The 24,282-nt window shown below is 38.6% G+C and overlaps 1 protein-coding gene across 2 annotated transcripts in view; it reads right to left on the bottom strand.

Annotated features, from left to right (window-relative positions):
- Positions 1 to 1,019: 1,019 nt before the first annotated feature.
- Positions 1,020 to 24,282, bottom strand: part of LOC128606042 (probable E3 ubiquitin-protein ligase HERC6) — a 26,105-nt gene continuing 2,842 nt past the window's right edge. The window contains exons 3-23 of one of the 2 annotated variants that reach the window (XM_053622013.1): positions 23,889 to 23,971; positions 23,539 to 23,766; positions 22,126 to 22,217; positions 21,762 to 21,889; positions 14,737 to 14,900; positions 13,764 to 13,819; positions 11,532 to 11,632; positions 11,373 to 11,432; positions 10,608 to 10,698; positions 10,167 to 10,347; positions 9,030 to 9,181; positions 8,451 to 8,582; positions 8,240 to 8,338; positions 7,826 to 8,002; positions 4,980 to 5,120; positions 4,681 to 4,847; positions 4,438 to 4,504; positions 4,275 to 4,345; positions 3,783 to 3,966; positions 3,589 to 3,691; positions 1,020 to 2,223 (exon numbers count right to left, since the gene is read on the bottom strand). In XM_053622013.1, the coding sequence (XP_053477988.1) occupies positions 1,997 to 2,223; positions 3,589 to 3,691; positions 3,783 to 3,966; positions 4,275 to 4,345; positions 4,438 to 4,504; positions 4,681 to 4,847; positions 4,980 to 5,120; positions 7,826 to 8,002; positions 8,240 to 8,338; positions 8,451 to 8,582; positions 9,030 to 9,181; positions 10,167 to 10,347; positions 10,608 to 10,698; positions 11,373 to 11,432; positions 11,532 to 11,632; positions 13,764 to 13,819; positions 14,737 to 14,900; positions 21,762 to 21,889; positions 22,126 to 22,217; positions 23,539 to 23,766; positions 23,889 to 23,971 (2,704 nt within the window). In that variant the 3' untranslated portion in view covers positions 1,020 to 1,996. The remainder of the gene's footprint in view (positions 2,224 to 3,588; positions 3,692 to 3,782; positions 3,967 to 4,274; positions 4,346 to 4,437; positions 4,505 to 4,680; positions 4,848 to 4,979; positions 5,121 to 7,825; positions 8,003 to 8,239; positions 8,339 to 8,450; positions 8,583 to 9,029; positions 9,182 to 10,166; positions 10,348 to 10,607; positions 10,699 to 11,372; positions 11,433 to 11,531; positions 11,633 to 13,763; positions 13,820 to 14,736; positions 14,901 to 21,761; positions 21,890 to 22,125; positions 22,218 to 23,538; positions 23,767 to 23,888; positions 23,972 to 24,282) is intronic. The other variant, XM_053622014.1, reaches the window with a different exon arrangement.

Below are 24,282 nucleotides of genomic sequence, written 5' to 3'. Positions count from 1 at the left end.
ATATATATATATATATATATATATATATATACTATAGTATATTTATGGTTTGGTCTGCATAATTTATACTGTGTCATTGTACCTGAATTTACTTTATCATGCAATGTATCATCTAAATGCATAAAATAATTTATATTGAATACTATTTGAATTTGGTGGAATATTGAATGCCACGTTTAATATGATTTAAATGCCCCTCAAAACAGCTAACATATCAGACCATTTCTACATCTTTCCTTAGTTAAGAATGCTATTTGTGAATATGCATAAACATAATGAATATCATTATTTGTTCATTCATTCATTCATTCATTCATTTATTCATTCATCTTCAGTAAGTGTTTTATCCTGGTCAGGGTCATTTTAGATCCACACAAACCCTCATTTGTATGTAGCTGTTGCAAGAAGTAAACCTTAGTACACAGCTGTTACAAGAAGGGGAGATTTAGTAAACCTTTGTCTATTGAATTTGGTCAGTTAGTATTTGGTCAAATTCAAAGGAGTTAACAGATAAAGGCCTCAAATTACTAAAGGTTTGTGGCTGAAGACGTGCAATCTTGAGAAACAAAAAACATGCACGGTAATTTCAGGATTGCACATTGTTGTCAGTTTTTGCACATGTACATAAATGAAATTGCACTTCTGGGCATTTCTACCTAAAATTGGAAAATATCTGTATATATATATACATATATATATATATATATATAATGGAGATATTAATATAAAGAGATTAGTTTTGCACCCACAGTGTGATTTATTGCAATGCAGCCTGAAAGCCAGTATTCAGAAAAGGTGACTATGTGCACATTAGTATTGTATTTGTGGAAGCCAGGTCCTGGCATTTATATGTTAAATTATACTATTTACTAGGTTTTTATAATTACTAGGTTTTTCAAGATTATGCCTTAGAATCCAAAAATGATCAGAAAGCTTAGTTTCTGATGTGAACAGCACTTGGATAAAGCCTGTGAAAAGATTTTCATTCACACTGACCTCGTAAACAGAATATACTTTTATTTGAAGTTCAAATTGTATTTGGAACAGCTTTTCAATGCATATTATTGTCTTTAATAAGTGTTATATCGGACAAGAAATTATGCCTACATGGCGCAATTGCAGTTTTGCACTCACCGCAGCTAATATGAATAAATGTTAAATGCTAGAATCTAACTGACATAGTGTTTCCTTCCCATTTGTGTAATTCACACAAATATTCTTTGTAATTCACGCACAACAAGAAAACTAGTGCTCGTTATTTGAAATCGCAGTAAGTCAGTTCTGGTTAGCAACCTAATATAATAGCAGACTGTTAAGAAAGAAATTATATATATATATATATATATATATATATATATATATATATATATATATATATATATATATATATATATATGTTGCAGAGGTATAGTACTGTGCAAAAGTCTTAGGCACATGCAAAGAAATGCTGTAGTACAATTAAATGTTTTTCCATTTTAAAAAAAATTATATAAAGAGCAGTAAACAGTAATAAATGAAACAAAGGCAATATTTGGTGTGACGACCCTTTCCTTTAAAAAAAAAAATAGTAGTCTCAGGTAGAATTAGTGCAGTTTTATAAGGAAATGAGCCGCAAGTTTTATTGCTCATCTTACAGAACCAGATACGGTTCTTCTGGAGACTTTGACTGTCGCACTCGCTTCTTATTTTTGCAGCAAACCCCAGCAGCCTTCATTATGTTTTTTGTCTGAAAAGTGTCTCTTACCACTTAATATGCCGCTTTCTTTACTGACATACAAACATTTTTCTGTAACATTTAATTTTGTGCTGGAAAACACTAATGTTTGAAAATCTAAAATCTACAAAGTTTTTGTACTGACTCAATAATGTAGAAATCATCAAATAATAATATCTATAACAAAGTTTGTAGTAAAAAAAAAAAAAGGGTAACTAAGACTTGCACAGTACTGTAAATAAGCTTTAAAATAATGAATGACCTAAATATTCAAAAATCAATTCATCCAGTTGTTGTATCATCTATCCAAAAGCCTCGGTTGTGGTTTAACGCTTCGATAAGCTTTTCCTCCAGACGCTGCTTGTTCTCATATGGAGGGAGCATGAAATGAGAGTGGCAGGTGAGAGACTCTGGCAGATGGTCCTGAGTGAAGTTAGGACGGTCCAACACAGTCATCCTAACCTGCTCCATCCCAGTGACGGGTACCCGATCACAGCCCGTCAGAAACACTGAAAAAAAACGGAAGGACAGAAGAAGAGATTACGTTAGGGTATTGTAGAATGATCCAAGGAGGTCAGAGAACTTTAAAATGTCATCATGCACCATATACAAAATAGATCAGTATTTTACAGCACTCAGATTTAATTGCTTATGTTTGATAGAGATACTTGTACTGTATGTTGCACCATAGTTTTAGAGGCCCAACATTTCACCACATTAGGTGTGTTCCTCTATTAACACAACTCTACTAACACAAATGTAGTTGTATCCTTCATATATATATATATATATATATATATATATATATATATATATATATATATATATATATACCTGTCTAATTGAACCCATTGTAAATAAAAAAAAAAAGAAACCTTTGCAGACAATCTGGTTCCATCTAATTTTATACTATAAAAGCAATCCAGGACTAGTTACTCACTGCAAAGTCTTGCCATTCCCTGTGTTTGATTGCATTCTGAACCTTGACATTACTCATTGCCTTGCTGTGTTTTGAAACCTTTCTGTATTTTAGATTATTCTTTAGATTACCCTTTAGCCTTGTTGGAGGTGTAGACACTTGTTAAGGTATTTTGTCCCACCTCTTCATGTAGAACATTTCTGATTGAAGTGGTCATTGTAAAACAGTAATTTTCAGCTTCTTTAACCATTTCTATGTCGATTATATTTGGTTCATTGTCTTGTTGAAAGCTCTACCTAAGGCCAAGTCTAGAACCTTCGGGCAGAGGCAACCAGGTTTGGGGTCAAAATATCTTCACAAGAAATACCAATTTGTTTAATGGTGTTTTAACTGCTTATAATATATATATTTATTTATATTTATATTTGCGCAGGTCAAATACCATCTGTCTCATTTGTGTTCTTTGGTTTTTCTCATGGGAATTGATGACAAATATTTCCTATTTATACCCCTGGGAAACAGGACATGGTTAAGAGCAACAATAGAGTTGATGGGAACTGAGAGTAAATGAAAAATAATACAAGTTTCTCAAGAATGACAATTTATTTGTATGTATTTAAATATTTCTTAGGGATGTCAAGAATTGTGGCACGTATATTTTTTGATAGAAAATTTAAAGAATCAGTTCTAGTGAGAACTGATTTGTTAGAACAAAGATAAATGTGTTCTCCTATTGTGTGAGTGGAAAATTTTGTGTATAATGTTTATTTTGTACAATTGTTTTTGCTCATTTTATGAAAGGTGCCAATTTTATTTTTCTTGAGGGCACTGTACAAGTACACAGTATGGACAGAATAGCCTAGTCGACCTACTGAACGTAGCTACTTTGACCCAAACAGTTTTAGTTTTATGACTACTCATTGTTTCCAAAATGAGAATAAATGAATGGACTCACAGAGAAAGGCTTTCTTTTGCTCATCCGTCAGCTCCTCAAATACCTCCCAGAAAGCAATGATAGTAGGGTGTCTCACATGGTACTGTCCAACATATGCTGTATTCTAAATATAACAATATAGTACTTGAGAATTTAGTAGATAATCAGAACAGGATTCTATTTTTTTAGTTATAGCATTTTAATACATGTTTGACCTGTCTGAATGTGTCCCAGTCGTATTCCTCTGTGCCCACCATCGCTCCTCTGAGCTCCTCCGGCTGGAAGAAGTTCACCACGTCTTCATCGCACGCTTTGTAGAATCCCCTCTTAAACTCATTAAACACCTGCTCCACTGACTTGTTCAGTGCGTAATCAACATAGGCTTCCACAAACTCCTTCCTGTTGAAGTATAAGTATACAGTATATACAGAAAGGATGGTAGGCTGCAGAAAGCACAGTATATTAATATTCAGTATATAAACACACTGTGTAGGTTTAAGAATAGGCCATGAAAACACCATTCAGCAATGACTAATACTGAGTGACTACAATGAAAATGATGTACACTATTTTCCCAAGAGCGATATTAAGCAGAGAATGAAGTACGGTTATAAATTCTACTGTCAGTTACTTGTGCACAAGCATAATAATTACACAATATACTGCAAATGTTGCAAATTCACTCATTTGAATAAGATGCACTATACTTGTTAGCACTTGTCACAAGTTTTTCTCTTTCATGGGAATCCAGCTCCACCTCCGCACCATCCCAGTGCACCTGCGGTTTGATGGACACATGCTTATTCATAAATGATAAAACATGCTTAACAAATACTTAGCCATTTTATGCAAGCTCACTGAATCACGTACACGGAAAGTGATGTCCATGTTCTCAGCATCGTCATCTTTGTAGTCATGTAAAAGGTATCGCAAACTCCTGAGAGACATGATTAAAGAAATTAAAACATTCCAGCCCACTGATTACTGAAACAAAGACAGCACTTGGGTTACTTACAATTCCACATCCACATATTCTTTAACTGTTTAATGTTCTGACGTTAATCTTTTCAACACAAGGATACCAATAATAATCAATAAATTTAATTTTCTTACATGCCAACTTGTGGCCTGAACTCAATCATATCCTCCAGAGTGGGCTTTACATGGACCAGCTTCTTAAACAAGGCCAGAGGAAAGGGCATATGCACTATGTTGTTGTTGTAGAAGGCCAGGCCACAGAGGATCCCAAACAGGAAGTATCGCTTTGAGTCATGTGTTGGCTAAAAGAGAGAACCAGAGCAATTCATTGATCATTCATCTGCTTACAGTAATAGCCAAATGTGTTTAAAAAAAGATTACTGAGGATTACTCTGGAGCGTTTTGATTTGTGCATGAAGAAATATATTATGCACCTTGGCAGGGAACCAGATCATTGTTTCACTGTCATTGTACATGAACATCCTTGATTCAGGAGCCAAAAGCTCACTAAAGGCATGGAGGAAGAAATCTTTTTTGTTCACTGCAGTCAGTTTGGAGTCTTCTACAAACTGCACCTACAAGAAACCTGGAGGTTATGGGAATGCATATGCCTTAGAAAACAAACACAATTAACAGATTGTTGGGCAATAGGGTATTAGGCAACTTCATGGTTTCCAGTTTAGTCCTGAGCTTGGGTTACTACATTACATTTTTACATTCAACTCATTTGGATGATATTTTGATCCGAAGAGACTTAAAATTAAGACAGGACTGAGCCTTGCTCAACAGCGGCAGGTTGGCGGCAGGGCTTTTCTTGCTATAAGCAATATAAACAGTTGAATATGGCCCCTGGTCCACCAGGGGGCCACATTATTATTATTTTTTTTAACATTGATATGCTAAAAACAAAATTTACTCTCATTTGGTAAAAAGTTGGATGTATGGGGCAGTTGCAGTGGGGTTCCCTTGTGATGCTTAAAGAATAGAAACTGCAATTTACATAACTACATAAGGTAACTGACAAGATAAAATCAGAAGATCACGAAGCAGCATTGATCATTAAGCACTCATATCGTTCTGTGGTGGAAAAAACAGAAATAGGAAAAAAGTCAGAAGAGAAGAAAAGACCAGTAAGAAGTTCATTTGAATTAATTGGATTTAGACAATTTGTTAGGCACAGTGGCTTAGTGGTTAGTACGTTTACCTCACACCTCCAGGGTCGAGCGTTCAATTCCTGCCACGGCCCTGTGTGTGCAGAGTTTGCATGTTCTCCCTGTACTTCGGGGGTTTCCTCCGGGTACTCCGGTTTCCTCCCCCAGTCCAAAGACATGCATGGTAGGCTGATTGGCGTGTCCAAAAAGAGTCCGCAGTGTATGAATGGGTGTGGGAATGTGTGCCACCACCACGCTTGAGCCTAGGTATGATGTTCTGTTTGTGGAATTCTGTGTTTGGTTTACGCCAGATGTAACGGGATCCCTGTCTTCCAAACAGTTCCACTTTCAACTCATCAGTCCACAGAACATTCTCCTAAAAGGTTTGAGGATCATCAAGGTGCGCTCATCAAAATTCAGACGAGCCTTAATGTTCTTCTGAGTTGGCAGTGGTTTTCACCTCGCCTCTCTCCCATGGATGCCATTTTTGCCCAGTGTCTTTCTGATAGTGGAGTCATGAACAGTGACCTTTATTGATGCAAGAGAGACCTGTAGGTTCTTTGATGTTGTCCTTGGGTCTTTTGTGACTTGCTGGATGAGTAGTTGCTGTGTTCTTGGAGGAATTTTGGAAGGTCGGGCACTTCTGGGAAGGTTCACTACTGATAAATATTAATATGGCACGCTCTCTTACTTTAGCTCATGAGTTTATGTGAGTTGTCTCTCTCTTGAGAACACTGTGACCGTTTTCTCTTCTCATTCACAACCCATATCACAATCTTTCTCCCTTAGTTTCTCTTATCTTGCACCTGGTGCGGGATGCACCAACGGCCCGCCATTTTTACCTTGAACAGTGAACACACTGTTGCTGAGGCACATAACTGTCTGATGATTTGTGTCTAACCAATAAGAATTAAAACTATTGTCTGATATATACTCTCATCTTTTTGAATAAACTGAAAGACTTTGCTATCTGACCTTGTGTGTTTCTTATGGCAACTCTCCCAAGCGCTCAAAACAGGATATAGCTCTGGCAGTGTGACGGCACCTTTTATTCTTATCCTTATCAATTTCATTTAATATTTTCTACATCCTCAAAAGATTTTCTAACAACTACTCTGCCGAGTGTTTCCATTTAGACATAATGGCTCTCACTGTGGTTCTCTGGTGTCCCAGAGTCTTTGAAATAGCTTCGTAACCCTTCCCAAACTGATGTATTTCAATCACCTTCTTCCTCATCATTTCTGGAATTTCTTTCAAATTTGGCATAGTGTGTTACAGGGTAAGACCTTTTAACCAACTTCATGCTGTTGAAAAAGTCATATTTAAGTGTTGATTTGAGTGAACAGGGTTTGCAGTAATCAGGCCTGGTTGCGTCTAGTCCAGCTGAACCCCATTATGAATGTAGTTTCATAGATTCTGGAAATTAGTAACTATGGGGGCAAATACATTTTCACACAGGCCCAGTTGGTATTAGATAACAGTTTTGCTCCAATATACAACATTATCATTTAAAAACTGTATTTATTGTTTACTCAGCTTGCCTTTGTTTTATCTTAGATTTTGTTTTAATTTCTGAAACTATTTAATCTAAGATATACACAAAAACAGAATAAATAAAAAATATATTTTTTCACAGCACTATAGCTAGCTAGTATCTAGAGTAAAAAAAGGTTTTAGGCTAAAGTAATATGATTGGTGTGGGGCCCTGAATAAGTTGTCGCTTACGGTCCCCAAATATTTATAAATGGCCTTGGTTGGCAGTCGTGAGAGTTGATCTCACAACCTTCCAAGCAGGCAAGCCTTAACTACTGAGCTTGTATTTCCGTGTCTGCCGGGGTTTTGTCCAGGTTCTCCATTTCTCCCACCTCCCAAAAACATGCCTGTAGATGTCTAGGTAAAATTGCTCTAGGTGTGAATGACTGTGTGTGTTTGTGTGTGGGCGTGTGTTTCGTTTTCTGGCCTCACACGGTGTTCCCAGGACAGGATCCGTATCCACCATGAATGAAGATGAACATTTCTACAGAAGAATGTTATTGTTGCTAATAGTAAACAAAGACTGCGGGAGTATTACATGGTTGTGCTAAGCAACCACCAATTTTTAAAAGCTGTAAAAGCTGTTTTCTTCTCACCACTAATGCTTTTTTGAAGTTGTCATGGTCAGCATTGTCAAGTTGTCTGAACGTGTCCTCGAGCAAGGCGGTGCGTCTCAGTTTCAGCTGGAGGATGGGCGTCGGGACCTCACATTTGTAGTGCTCCTGAGATATCCCCCCAGCTGCCACATCATTGTGGATCCACTCATGGAGAATCTGGAACCAATTACATCAGAATAAGTGGGGACAGGTTTAGACAATTATTTCAATATTTTACCAGTTTTATGGGGTTTATCAAAAAGATAACATAACGCAACATAATGTCACAATAAATAATTAATTATAGTTTATTGAGACATGCATTGTTTTTTTAATTGTGTGTTTTGTGAAGAAAACGTCAAAAGGGAAAATGAAAGATCACATGATATTGTTTATTATCAATAACTTTAATACCTGTGTTATGTATGCAACGTAGTTTAAAAGGATGATTTTGCTCTTGAGATCCAGGAGAAATGGGTAACGACAGAAGATAGCAGGTGTCTGTTCCACCTCCTCTCGTTCCAAAGAAAAGATAAGAATTATAAAGTAATAATAATAGCAATATTTAAGTTAGCTCGTTATGTTTGTTTACTGGTTTTGAGCTAGAAACACCACCCTGTTTTACCAGTAGTTGTCCCCATTTAATCTGCCTCCACAGCGTCACGTCCTGTTGGAGTAACAGAGGAGAGGTGCCTATCTCCTCTATGTAGAACTCAGTGATCGCAACCTGCCTCGATCTTTCAGCTCTTTTGTTTCCCTTTAAATGGAATACACAGGTATATGGATTAGTGTTAAGCTACTTTCTACGAAGATTTATGAAGTCATTTTATGAAATTTATGTTCAGTTTGTACATGGGTTCAAGTTGAATGGCTTTAAAAATGTAAATCCATTTACCAAGAACTCACGAGAAGCCATTTTTTCAAGACTGTATAGTACTTGTACAGATCTATTGGCTTGGGATTAACCAGGTGGTCCAATAATTCATATTGAATTTTAAATTGCATCAAATTGTATCACATTGTATGTGTGATATTATTATTATTATTATTTTAATGGATGTTTGAGCATCTACAGTGCAAAACTAATGCTGGGCACCAAATACTTCCTACACCCCGTCCCCAACCACAACAAATTTCTGATTTGGATCTGTATAATAACTGTGTATTATGTATGTAAGTATGACAGCCACAACTAAACACTGACCCTGTAAAGTAACTTGAGGACTTCCAGGACTGCTTTCACACCAGGGTTATAGTTCAGCCGCATGTTGGACTTCAGGAGGAAGGCAAGTGCTTGTTTCCACATACAGATGTGCTTGGTCATAATGCTGGCATCCATGGAGGACCAGTATTCCTCTGTAGGTCAAGGAAAGCATAAAACATTAATATATGAAATCAATTATGATCATTATAAGCAGTAAACTATACTATTGTAACATTACTACTAATAATAATAACCGTCTCTGATCTCACAAATGTTCACTACTCAGAGGACAATTTGCTGTGTCACTACTGCCTTTCTTTAAGGTGCTTGGGTGGAAATGTCTTAAGCTGCCTAGTAACAGTCCTGTACAAATAACATTTACAGTACCTGCATTTCCTGCTACACAAAGTTTTATAAAAATTATTATACTGTACAAATATCCTGTTGACGCCACATATTTATCATCAATTATCATCTGTTTTATCGTCCTTACACTTTCATCTGTTATCGGCATTACAGTTTTCAGTCAATAAAAACAAACATGCATGGTGTTAAGTAAGGATATATATTGTAACATGCAGAAGTGGGAGGCAAGATGCAAACGTCAGCATGGGTTTTATTAAGGACAATCCATGAAATGTTGTCAGAAATCCAAAATGGGGTCAACACGCAGGCAGATCCATAGTTGTAAGATGTAATTGTAAGCTACGGAAAACAACAAGGAAATGCTATACATGGAACTAGAAATTAAGGCATGAAGGAATCAGCTGAGACTTAACAACATGAGTGCCTGATAAGACTTTGCAACGAGATAAAGAAATCAATGAGCTAACACAGAAAAAGTGAACACAATAGGGTAATGCACCAATGACAGGCCAGGTGCAGAGATAGGCCTAGAACTGAAACAAGGCTGAAATGCAAACAAAATGGCATGAACCCAAAACAAAACACTAAAGCAGTGTTTGTTATGCTGCAAACTGCAATGCACACTTACAGGGGGAAAATATAAATGGCAAAACTGTGTTAGTACGACTTCTAGCCTTTCCATGAAGTAACATGTATTCCTATTCTTATCCCTATGGACATATCTACAGAAATGAATGTGTGCATGAATTAATAATGGCAGTAAAATCTTACTCAAGCTTTTCATGGCAGTCTCATTGAGGTCTGTGATGGCTACAGCTAGCGGCAGCACCAGTTCAATAACATTGTGCGGTTCGTGAAGAATGGAGCATGTGGGCAGAAGCAGAAAGATCTCAGGACACCTCATCACTGGAGCAGCATGAAAAAGTATATTCACCACTTGGTTGATGATCATCTGGAGTAAGAGAACAGTGATGAAATTTACACTACATATTATGTCACAAATATGATCAGATGTTCCAACTGTAAATTGTAAGATTGGAAGACATTCACAGGACTAAATCTTAACTTGCTCTGTTACCTCTATGTGTACCTGCAATGTATATATTTACTCATTCAGCAGACACTCAAGGTATACAAAGTAATGTGTAATAATAACAGTAAAGTCATATACTATATATAAAGCTTTGCCTTAAAAAAGGATTTGAACTCAACTGAATTCTTGATCCAGGTAATCCTCAGGAGCTGGTCAAAGGTCTGGCTAGCAGCATTCAAATCAACCTGAATAGTTCCTGGTGTATTCGTACTGATGACAGAAAGTAATTTTAATATTGTCTCCAGATTTGTTATTTAAAAACTGTTAATATACTCTATAAGCAACATATCACAGGTACTGAGTAAAAGTAACAAAACCAAAAGAGATATTAAATTTCAAATATATTCATACTATTTTATACTGCTAGTTTAATAATTGATTTAACATGTCCTTGTTTTGACCACAAGTTTCTCATTTGTGAGATATTTAGTCACGGATTGCCCTTCGCGCCAAGTGTTGGAGCATTTAGCGTGCATGAACTGCCCCCAACACGACAGCGCGTGCGTCTGGGTTGACACTGACTTTGTTTACAAAACTTTGTTTTGGATTCTGTCCTGTCTCCACCCGTGTTATGTTATTGGTTGTCTCCTAAAATGTTCTGCTGTTTTGTGTTATCCCCTTAGTCTACGTTTAGTTTTTAAACCCCTTGTTCGGTGCGAAGTATTGTGTGTTTCTGTGTTTTCCGCCAGACCCATACGAAACCTTTTTTCTTTGTCCTCGCGTTTTCGATTCTTGTCTACCCTGTTTGCTGATCGCCTGACCCCTCGCCTGTTTTGACCTTGAACTTGCCTTACAATTTAGATTTGTCTGCCTGTATCTTTAATAGAAGCTCAAACTGCACTTGCATCCGTCTTCAACGCCATAACATGACACAACAGATTTACCTGTCCTTAATGAAGCAGGCGACGAGATTTGAACTTGTAGCAAAAGTCCAGGAAATCTCCCTGTGGTAAAAATATACAGTATCATGAAAATATCACATAGTTTTATTTCTTCTGGTCTATGCACCTTTAGAACCTAAGATTAAGCCACTTTGTTCCTACCTTTTGATTGCTTTGATGCTTTTATCGCTCTCCAACACTGACACCCATCTCTGCACTTGGGCCTCTTCAAGTTTTCCAATTGGCTCTCCAAGAATATTGGTCTTATCAAAAAAAAAAGAGAAAGAACGAAAGAAAGAAAGAAAGAAAAGAAAATATATATATATATATATTTTTTTAATGTAAATATGCTCTTTAGTTTTTAGGAGCTAACAATGAAACCTGATCATTATCCCTTTTGTCTAAGATAGTTGAAATTATTTGTCCAATTAGATTCGATTGTAACTATGCTAGCAATGTAACCCTGTAATATCGGCTGAAATAGAGGAACAACCAATAAATTAGCAGCAGAATCTTTCAGCACATCTAAACTATTTCAATATAAACATATTTCAGTGTGAAGCTTTCCTTTAAGGTTTACTGCATTCTTAGCCTTTGAATTCATGGGGTTTCCATGTCCCAACCCCAAAGTTCAACTTTGAGGTTTTCTGTTTTGAATTCGTTTCAGTTGCCATTCATTTAAGATAGATAGTGATAGATAATAAGAATGAAAACTGTATAATATAAGTCATGTCAGGTCATGTCATGATATACAGTATCTCACAAAAGTGAGTACACCCCTCACATTTTTGTAAATATTTGATTATATCTTTTCATGTGACAACACTGAAGAAATGACACTTTGCTACAATGTAAAGCAGTGAGTGTACAGCTTGTGTAACAGTGTAAATTTGCTGTCTCCTCAAAATAACTCAACACACAGCCATTAATGTCTAAACCGCTGGCAACAAATGTGAGTACACCTCTAAGTGAAAATGTCCAAATTGGGCCCAATTAGCCATTTTCCCTCCCCGGTGTCATGTGAATTGTTAGTGTTACAAGGTCTCAGGTGTGAATGGGGAACAGGTGTGTTAAATTTGGTGTCATCGCTCTCACACTCCCTCATACTGGTCACTGGATGTTCAACAGGGCACCTCATGGCAAAGAACTCTCTGAGGATCTGAAAAAAAAGAGTTGTTGCTCTACATAAAGATGGCCTAGGCTATAAGAAGATTGCCAAGACCCTGACACTGAGCTGCAGCACGGTGGGCAAGACCATACAGCGGTTTAACAGGACAGGTTCCACTCAGAACAGGCCTCGCCATGGTCGACCAAAGAAGTTGAGTGCACGTGCTCAGCATCATATCCAGAGGTTGTGTTTGGGAAATAGACATATGAGTGCTGCCAGCATTGCTGCAGAGGTTGAAGTGGTGGGGGGTCAGCCTGTCAGTGCTCAGACCATACGCCGCACACTGCATCAAATTGGTCTGTATGGCTGTCGTCCCAGAAGGAAGCCTCTTCTAAAGATGATGCACAAGAAAGCCCACAAACAGTTTGCTGAAGACAAGCAGACTAAGGACATGGATTACTGGAACCATGTTCTGTGGTCTGATGAGACCAAGATAAACTTATTTGGTTCAGATGGTGTCAAGCATGTGTGGCGGCAACCAGGTGAGGAGTACAAAGACAAGTGTGTTTTGCCTACAGTCAAGCATGGTGGCGGGAGTGTTATGGTCTGGGGCTGCATGAGTGCTGCCGGCACTGGGGAGTTACAGTTCATTGAGGGAACCATGAATGCCAACATGTACTGTGACATACTGAAGCAGAGTATGATCCCCTCCCTTTGGAGAAGCATGATAACGACCCCAAACACACCTCCAAGACGACCACTGCCTTGCTAAAGAAGCTGCTGGTGAAGGTGATGGACTGGCCAAGCAGGTCTCCAGACCTAAACCCTATTGAGCATCTGTGGGGCATCCTCAAACGGAAGGTGGAGGAGCAGAAGGTCTCTAACATCCACCAGCTCCGTGATGTCGTCATGGAGGAGTGGAAGAGGACTCCAGTGGCAACCTGTGAAGCTCTGGTGAACTCCATGCCCAAGAGGGTTAAGGCAGTGCTGGAAAATAATTTTGGCCACACAAAATATTGACACTTTGGGCCCAGTTTGGACATTTTCACTTAGGGGTGTACTCACTTTTGTTGCCAGTGGTTTAGACATTAATGGCTGTGTGTTGAGTTATTTTGAGGGGACAGCAAATTTATACTGTTATACAAGCTGTACACTCACTACTTTACATTGTAGCAAAGTGTCATTTCTTCAGTGTTGTCACATGAAAAGATATAATCAAATATTTACAAAAATGTGAGGGGTGTACTCACTTTTGTGAGATACCGTATGTCAGGAAGTGTGTTTACCTTGGAAGGTGAGAAGAAAAGAAAGTTGGAACACCAGCCAGATGATATCTTCATTTCTGTTTGAATTATAACATATTAAATTATGGATACAGATAAAAATGTGTCACTGTGATGCAAGTATCTAGCATCAAGCTCAATGAAATAATACAAATATTCTTTATTGACTTGTTAGATTTGATAATTTTACAGTTTGACTGCTGTGATGGGTGTGTGTAGAACTCATGAGTGTATTTAATTTCATGTGTTCGTGTAGTTAATTGTGGTTTCTGCCACATTTATCACTGTCAGCTACTCTACAGGCAAGGAGGATTTGGTACAAAATATCAATTTCCAAAATTGTTTTACAGTTCAAGATGGAGTGATTTGTGAAATTCAGTCAATTTTGTTTACACATTCCAGCAGTTTCAATAAAATATCTGCACAGGTGAAAAACTCTGGTGTGGACCACCAACATCCGGATAATCATGAGAAAGAAGGCTTCTATACTTGCCTGTAATTCATGTTAGCATGGACTATGAGTGTTTGTGTTTGTTTGGCATGGCTTTGGAGGGAACACCAAAGGAAGGAGCTGCATTTGGTTGAATTTTGAGATTCAAAACAGCTTCAGTGAACGTCTGTCAAACTCACTGGCTTTTAAAACCTTTGGTCATACTGACATTTGGTTTACCTTTTCAAAAATCAGTTAATTTGCAGAGATCTATCCTTAATGTAATGTATTTCAGTGCTGAGTTTTAATTGTTTAAAAGCGTTATACACTATCTTAAGTCGAGGATAGGGTTGAAAAAAAACTTGTGTAAAGATGTATATAATATATATATATATATATATATATATATATATATATATATATATATATATAACAGTCATTTACCATATGCTACCTGTATTAACATGTTCCTGTCCAGTTAACTTAGCTTTGTAATATACAGTATCAACTTTATCAACTTTACATCAGTCAAAAGAATAAATGTACTTGTGGCTTGTGGACCTGTGTGTATCCCTGCTCCTGAGCTGCTCCAGTTTCCTTCGAGTCTTATTGGCTGCAGGCTGTTCTCAGTGTCACCACTCGCCTTACCTTGGACATCACGGCCAAATGTGAAGAGGACACCGGATGGCATCAGAACAAGAGTGTGGTGGCTGTTGTGGAGTAGATTAACAGTAATAAATTAGTCAAGCTTGTCAACTGGCATTGAATGCTGAAACAAGAACTTGTGTATTATTAAATTCTCAATGCCATTCATTTCCCTCCACTGGCTTCCTGTATCCGCCCGTATCAAATTGATGCTCACGTACAAGAACTTGTCTGGAACAACACCGCCCTACCTCAACACTCTCCTGAAGGCTTACATTCCATTACAAAATCTGCGTTCGGTTAACGACCGATGCTTAGTAGTTCCTACTCAGCGTGGCTTAAGGTCCCTTTCCAGAACCTTCAAACTAACTGTTCCTCAGTGGTGGAATGAACCTCCAACCTCAGTCCGGACAGCAGAATCTGTCACTCTCTTCAAATAACAGCTAAAGACCCACCTCTTCTGTGAGCACTTAACTAACCCCTAAAATGCCAACCTCACATCCATCCATCTTCTACCGCTTACTCCTTCTTCAGGGTCACGGGGGAACCTGGAGCCAATCCCAGGGAGCATCGGGCACAAGGCGGGGTACACCCAGGACAGGGTGCCAGTCCATCGCAGGGCACAATCACATACACACTCACACACCCATTCATACACTACGGACACTTTAGACACGCCAATCAGCCTACCATGCATGTCTTTGGACTGGGGGAGGAAACCGGAGTACCCGGAGGAAACCCCCACAGCACGGGGAGAACATGCAAACTCCGCACACACATGGGAATCAAATCCCGGACCCTGGAGGTGTGAGGCAAACGTGCTAACCACTAAGCCACCGTGCACGCCCAACCTCACATTATCTTTAAAAAACATCACCTTACCGCTAGACTTGTTTATATTTCACATTTATCTCATTTACGACTGTTTTTTAAAAAAAAGCAAATATGTCTGTTGTTTCTCCGCTTTTGAGTGCAGATGAGGACTCGCTCGAGCTGCACATGGTGCGACTGGAACTGGAGGATGTGGAGAAACAGATCCGCAGCCTACTCGACAAGCAGGCCCAGCTGCTGGGCGAAGAACCGCGCTGGAAACATCTTGTGCCTCTGCCTACACATCCAAGGTAAGCACGCAGCATGGTATTACCACTCTCAGGCCCTCTACGCCATGTGTTTCTCTGTGCAGGCACCGTGCACCAAAGACTTTTCCAGCCGAGGTCTCCGTCACGCCGGTGCTGACTCACCACGGACCTTGGGTGCACCAGCAGCGAAAGGTGAGAGCCATACCCTGGGCGAGGACCTCTCCACCTCCGGTGTTCGAGATACCAACCAGGAACCGCTTTGCCCCTCTCCGTCAGACCAGACCAAATGCTGTGATCTTCGGGGACTCCATTGTGCGAAACGTCCGCTTCAACAAACGGTAAGGTGCACACACATTGTTTTTCTGGTGCTCGTGTCCTTGATGTCATTGCTCAGGTATAACGGGATCCTGAAGAAGGACGAAGGCATTGGAGCGGTTGTGCTGCACTCGGGGGCAAACGACATCAGGCTGCGGCAGACGGAGGTTCTGAAGAGGGACTTCGCCAGCCTGATTGAGACAGTACGAGGCAGATCACCCACCACGAAGATCATTGTCTCTGTACCTCTTCCCACATACAGACGTGGAGCTGAAAAGTTCAGTAGACTTCTTGCTTTGAATGACTGGTTAGTTTCTTGGTGTAATGAACAGGATCTGCTGTTTGTTTATAACTGGAATCTGTTCTAGGAGCGTCCTAAGTTGTTTCTTCCTGATGGCCTGCACCCCAGCAGCCTCGGAGCAGAACTGCCGTCAGACAACATCTCCCAGACGCTACAGACCAAGTGACTGCCTACCGTAAGTATATCTTCCTACAATAACAACGTTCATCATAAGCAATGTTCAATTAATAGTTCAACACCTGTAGTACATACTATAGAGAATGTGTCTGTTCCCCAAGCTATACAAATACATAGAAAATTTTGGAAAGTTTGTTTTAGTAACCTAATTAACATAAAATTAGATCATACTAAATGCACATCCAGCACCTTAAATCTGAAGTTAGGACTATTAAACATTAGATCTCTTGCGTCAAAGGCTCTTATTGTTAACGAAATCATTACTGATCAGGAATTTAATATAATGTGTTTAACAGAAACTTGGATTAAACCAAACGAGTACATAGCATTAAATGAAGCCAGTCCTCCTGGATACAGTTATATACATCAGCCTCGTTCAACTGGTAGAGGAGGAGGTGTTGGTCTCATCCATAGTCAAAATCTAGGCGTCACACAAAAACCTAGTCATAAATTTAATTCTTTTGAAATTCTTTATACCAGCATAATTTATGTAGCCACAAAAAATAAGACAATTCCTCTAATTATTATTTACAGACCCCCAGGGCCATATACTGAATTTCTTAGTGAATTTGCAGACTTTATCTCAAACCTGGTTGTTTCTGTAGATAAAGCATTAATCGTCTGTGACTTTAATATTCATTTTGATAACCCGGAAGACCCTCTGAGAACAGTGGCTGTGTCCATTTTAGATTCAGTAGGGATTAATCAGAACATAATCAGACCTATTCATAATGGTGGTCACACTCTTGACCTCATACTAACATACGGATTAAATATAGAAAATATTGTAATTTTTCTGCAGTCTGAAGTTGTCTCAGACTATTATCATATCTCGGTCATATTACGTATTGATCATAATATTTCCACCTCGCCTCGCCTGCGTAAAACCGTCTGATCTGATAGAACTTGATCAGGTGACTGAATGCTTAGAGTCAACACTCCGCTACACGCTAGATAGAGTGGCTCCACTCAAAAGAAAATTAATTAGAGAAAAAAACTAGCACCCTTATATAACGATCAAACGCGTACCTTAAAACAGACCACTCGACAATTAGAACGTACATGGCGTCAAACCAAATTGGTAGTATTTCAAACAGCATGGAAAGAGAGATACTGAACTATAGAAAATCTCTTAGCGATGCTAGAGAAGTCTATCTCTCCACCTTAATAGGAGATAACAAAAACAATTCTAGATTTCTATTCAACACAGTAGCAAAATTAACTAGGAATAAATAAAAATCTATTCAGATTTGTCCTGGAGTAATTGAACCACTTTTACATATAATCAATTCTCCCCTTAGCACTGGCTATGTACCTAAATCACTTAAATAAGCAGTTATTAAACCCCTGATTAAAAAACCTGACCTTGACCCCTCTCAACTGTCCAGCTGTAGACCTATATCCAATCTTCCCTTCATCTCCAAGATCTTAGAAAAGGTTGTAGCACAGCAGTTATGCTCATACTTGCATAGGAACAACATTCATGAAATGTATCAGTCAGTATTTAGACCTCATCATAGCACAGAGACAGCGTTAGTTAAAGTAGTAAACGACCTACTACTGGCCTCTGATCAGGGTTGTGTCTCGTTGCTTGTGTTACTTGACCTTAGTGCAGCTTTTGATACTATAGATCATACTATTCTCCTTAACAGATTAGAAAATGATGTTGACATTAAGGGAACAGTCCTCTGCTGGCTCAGGTCTTATCTGACCGATCGGTATCAGTTCGTAGATGTAACTGGAGACTTCTCCACGCATACCGAGGTTAAATTTGGTGTTCCACAAGGTTCTGTTTTAGGCCCACTGCTTTTTACTTTATATATGCTACCCCTAGGTCAAATTATTTGTAAACATGGAATTAGCTTCCACTGTTATGCTGATGATACACAGCTGTATGTTTCAGCGAAGCCAGAGGACAGACACCGGCTTAGTAAAGTTGAGGAATGTGTAAAGGACATTAGACGTTGGATGCTAACTAACTTACTTTTACTTAATTCTGATAAGACGGAAGTACTTGTATTAGGACCATGTGTATCTAGAAGTAAGCTTTCTGATCACATAGTTACTCTGGATGGTCTTTCTGTTTCATCATGTGCAGCAGTAAAAGACCTTGGTGTGATTATTCACTCCAGTCTATCATTTGATGCTCATGTAGATAATATTACTAGGATAGCCTTCTTTCATCTCAGAAATATTTATAAAATAAGAAATATATTGTTACTATATGATGCAGAAATATTAGTTCATGCATTCATCACCTCTAGACTAGATTACTGTAATGCTTTACTGTCTGGATGTTCCAGTAGGTGCATAAACAAACTCCAGTTAGTCCAGAGTGCAGCTGCTAGAGTCCTAACTAGAATCAGAAGATACAACCATATCACCCCGATCTTATCAACACTGCAAGTATCTAGCAGTGAAATCTCGCATTGATTATAAAATACTATTATTAACCTATAAAGCACTAAATGGTCTCGCGCCACAGTTTCTAAGCGACCTTTTGGTTTTCTATGGTCCACCATGCCTACTTAGATCAAAGGCTACAGCAGGGGGAAGAGCTTTCTCTTATAGAGCCCCACAGTTATGGAACAGTCTTCCAATTAGTGTTCGTGACTCAGACACAGTTTCAGTGTTTAAGTCTAGGCTTAAAACGTATTTGTTTACTCAAGCATACCCTGACTAGACTTTCTGTTATGCTAAGCACAGTCCTAATAATCTTTTCTCACCCTCACACGATTTTTATGGAGATACTAGAGATCCTGATCCTTTCTGCTCTCCGGACCTGCCTGATCCGTTTTCGGATATCCTACCTCTGGATGGAGCTCTCATCTACTCCAATACCAGATTGCTGGGACGACGGCTGCTTCTAAGGCCAAACAGACTTCATTTAAATCCATAACGAACTTTTTCACACTATCTGTTGTTACCCAGATGAGGATGGGTTCCCTTCTGAGTCTGGTTCCTCTCAAGATTTCTTCCTCTTAGGGAGTTTTTCCTTGCCACCGTCACCACCGGCTTGCTTAGTTGAGATAAATTCGCACCTTTAATATCTATATATCATGTTGATATTTCTATAAAGCTGCTTTGAGACAATGTCTATTGTAAAAAGCGCTATATAAATAAAATTGAATTGAATTCAATTGAATTTCCTCATTTGCAATTCGCTTTAGATAAAAGTGTCTGCTAAATGAATAAATGTAAATGTAAGAAGAGAAACCAAGCAACAGCATCAGTAATACATTTTTCGCTACTCATAAGTCCTGAATTATTTAAAGGTTTATGTTTATAAAATCATATTATATCATAGTACAGTTGAATTCTCGATTCTCATTGGTCAGAAGGTGCTGATTAATTTTCTATAACAATAGATCTGACAGTAGTTCCAGCTGTAATTCTAATATTAATGCACTCCTTCTACTATGTTATTGTTCCTATAGTAATGACATGAATACATAAGAAAAATGTGTGTAATCATTTATCATGGGGAAGTTTTCTGTAAGGAGTCTCCAGTATCAGTACTTTGTAACAGTCAGAGGTAAAGTTGTAACTTTAAAATTACCATCTCTGTACTTTCTCTGTAGCATGACAAGCTGCAGACATTCCACAAATTTAAATGTAACTACAAATGGATAAAAAGTAAAATCCCTCATTATTTAATAAATACAATTCAACCTGCTGTGTTATAAGAGGAATAAAACACTTCAGGCCATGTTTTATAGGAAAACAACTGTTTCACGTCGGGCCGCATCACAGCACCCTGTTGTCGATTATTTTCCTATAACAGCACACCCTGTTGTGTTTTATTCTTTACATAATACAAATGTTAACATCCATTTAAAAAAAAGCAAACATGCAAGCTGATTTACTAACAGAGGCTACAGAATATTTCATTTATTCCATGAACAAAATAACATGTATATTTTGCATGTTTATTTTTTATGTATGTGCAATTTGGTGTTTCTATCTAAAGCTGCAACAGGTACAGGATAGTGTCTATGTGTCCCGTCACAGCAAACTAGAGACGCCATTTCCCAGAAATCACCGCAAACTACAAACATGGCCGATGACTACAACTCCCAATGAAAGACACAGACACGTCACTGTCTCCTGAAAACTAATCACACACCTGTTCCCAATCACACTGACAATCACACCACAATATATAAGAGACTGCTTATTCACAATGTCTTTGTGAGGTAAACACAGTTGAGATTTTCTCTGTTGTTTACCAAGCCTTGATCTCACGTTGTTATAGTTTCTCGTTTCGTGCTTTGTGCTTTGACTTGCCTACTTCATGCCTGTTTGTTGATCGCCTGACCATTGCTTGTCTTTGTTTGCCTTTTGCCTTGCTCTTTGGATTACCGGTTCTTAATAAAACGATAAACTGCACTTGCATCTGTCTCAGCCTCCATTATGTGACACTATGCAAACACATTAATTTTCCACCTACAATGTGATTTACCACAGCCTGAATCACTTTGGGAATGCTCATTGTGTGTGCACATTACTAAGACTGAAGAGCAGGTATTAAATTTGCATAAGCCTTTTTTCTACATTTGATTACAAAATATAAGCCATCACTTTCTTAAAAAGCAAAAAATATATATGTCTTGGTATCTCAAAATAATGAGAACGTTATAAAATAATAATGCAAAATCATGATTTAACGTTACAGTTGGTTACATATTCATTGGTGGTCACACCTCCGAACAGCATTTAAACAGAGCCTCTGAAGTGGTTTTCTTTATATCTACCTTATAAACAGAAAATTCTCATATCTACACTCCTATTTTGCTTTCATACATGATATACAGTTATGCTAACATGTAATAAGTTTCTATTTCACTCTTCTGGGAATCTCTGTGATGCTGGAGAACAATTAGCCCATGTCAATGCTGTATTTAAATATTATTCTTCCTCTAATTTGCATATTTTTTTGGAAATCATACGCAACACACCCACTAATTGTGCATGTAGTTTGCATAAGGAAATTGTTCTCTATTTTGTGAAAACGAAAGAGAATCTGTTCTGTGAATATCTTATTTGTTCATCACCTGCCACAGGTTACTTGTTTAGCAGGTTCATCAAGGCCCTCAACTTTCCTGGGTCGAAGCTCATTATTGGTGGAGTTGTGCCCAAGTTGACCATGAGCTCCCTCTCCGAATGTGTACACCTCTCCAGCCTGAAAATAATAGCAAACTTTCAGCAACTGAATGATGAGGCAGGTCGATTGGAATCTGTATAAATGCTATCTACAGCTAATGTAGAATATTTGTGTGGAACATGTGGAACTGTTCTGTAGCACACGTAGCACAAATTAAAAGAAATTAAAAGAATAAATTACCATTATATTAGCCAATATGGACAAATTTGAATTTACCCAGCTGTTTGTCTGCGACTTTGACTCATTCAACGTACCTTAGTGAGGACAGCAGTGTGAGCCGCTCCACAGTTGATGGAAGACACCCCCAAGTTCCTCAAAGCTGGAACTGCACATACTGCAAATCGGCCTGTAAGATAAAATATTTTACTAGCCTTCCTTATGTAGAAAGTCCAGCATGCTGAGATCCACCATTGGACCGTTGAAGAAGGCCCCTAATGCTTAGCTGTTTTGCTTGGATTCTTTCCCACTTGTAAGTCACTTTGGATAAAAATAGGGATGCACCAAGTACCAGTATCAGGTCTATTTTGTATGAAACACTGGACTGGTATCATATGAAATTAGATAGTTTCCAATCTGAAATTCTCTTAAAGCATTGACAACAGAAGCTTGCAGAGGGTCAGCTAGATTCCTAATAGGACATCTATAACAGTATCAGATATCTGATCAGGAAAGTCTTCAAGTCTTCTCTGTAACATGACAGCTGAGGTCGTGACTGACAGCTTGGGAACAACTGTTTGTAGCTGTTACAATGTAAGTGATAATAGGAACGTACTTGTCTTTCTGATGTTCCACAATATTAAATGCATCTCTGAACAGTTTAAAAAGTATGACATTGATCGTCCATCCATCCATTTTCTGTCTCACTTATCCTACAGAGGGTCGTGGGGAGCCTGGAGCCTGTCCCAGGGGACTCAGGGCACGAGGTGGGGGACACCCTGGACAGGGTGCCAATCCATCGCAGGGCACAATCACACACACTCACGCACCCATTCACACACTACAGACAATTTGGAAATGCCAATCAGCCTACAATACATGTCTTTGGACTGGGGGAGCGAACCAGAGTTCCTGGAAGAAATCCTGAAGCACGGGGAGAACATGCAAACTCTGTGCACACAGCCCCCTACCCTAGGTGTGAGGCAAACGTGTTAATCACTAAGCCACCATGCACCCCAACATTGTTCGTTAATAAATAAAAAATATAATCGTTACAAAAGTGCTGTGGTATAAGAAGAATAAAACATGTTGAGATACATAGTTATTGGAAAATAATTAATTTCAGGGTGGGAACAGGAACAGTACGTTGGCCATATCACACCCTACCATTGTTTATTTTCCTATAACTTTATTTCCTATAATATTTTCCTTATTCTTTGCTTATAGCACTCAACTGATTGGCCACTGTTATCTTCCATTGATCTACAGAGTGTCCCATACATCCAGCATCATTTATATTTTTACAGACCATGATGTATCTGAACAAATAATTAATCCGAATAATGCTACTACTAGGAAATTGTATATTGAGAAAACGGTTATGTTTTTGTTCTCCTATGTTGCTGGACCTATGGAATACCATGTGTTTTTAACCAGCCACATACACAATAAATACTGGAACAATGGAATAATGCTCAATATCTTATATATGGAAAAATGTACAACAGTACCTTTTACATCAGTCCTATTAAGGCCCAGCTGTCCAACACTATTAGCTCCACAGCAGAACACTTGAGCTGGGAGAGCCAGTGCCAGGGTGTGAGCTCCACCGGCGGAGATCTGAATGACTGGAACTCCGACAAGAGATCGTACCAGAGCAGGTTCAGTCTGCAGGTCCACTGATTTCCCCAGTCCCAGCTGCCCATATTTATTCTGACCCCATGAAAGGACTTCACCTCCTTCAAGACAGTTATTTATATTATAATTAGCCAGGTCTGTGTTCAACATTCATTTATTTGATCTAGTTCATGTTTTTAAAATGAAGGTTACTGGTTTTGAAAAACTTTCACCATACACTCACCCTTGGTAAGAGCCAAAGAATGGAAATTTCCACAAGCCACCTGCACAACTGGGATCTGGAAAGGTAATTGTATCTGAACTGGTCTGGAAAAATAGAACGATGTTTGAGTTTTAGAAACTGCCATGTTATTTGCACATTTTTTGACGCTTTTATCCCAACCTTATCTTCCTTAAGATGACATCAGATACTGGGATTATAAACCATTACAGTATCCAGTATGAAATGTGCTAACATATGAAGGATGTTGGATATGAGTACATAGGGGTCTTGAGATAAGGATAAGACAGGTCATGATCATGGCAGGACAGGATTAATCTTTCAGTGTCAGGTCAACACCGGAATCGACAAGAAACTCAGTTTCCCAGAACACACTGCGGCCTACATATATGACCGC

Source organism: Ictalurus furcatus, chromosome 3, assembly GCF_023375685.1.
Source record: "Ictalurus furcatus strain D&B chromosome 3, Billie_1.0, whole genome shotgun sequence".
NCBI classification, from domain to species: Eukaryota; Metazoa; Chordata; class Actinopteri; order Siluriformes; family Ictaluridae; genus Ictalurus; species Ictalurus furcatus.
This window is presented reverse-complemented; position numbering and strand designations above follow the sequence as displayed.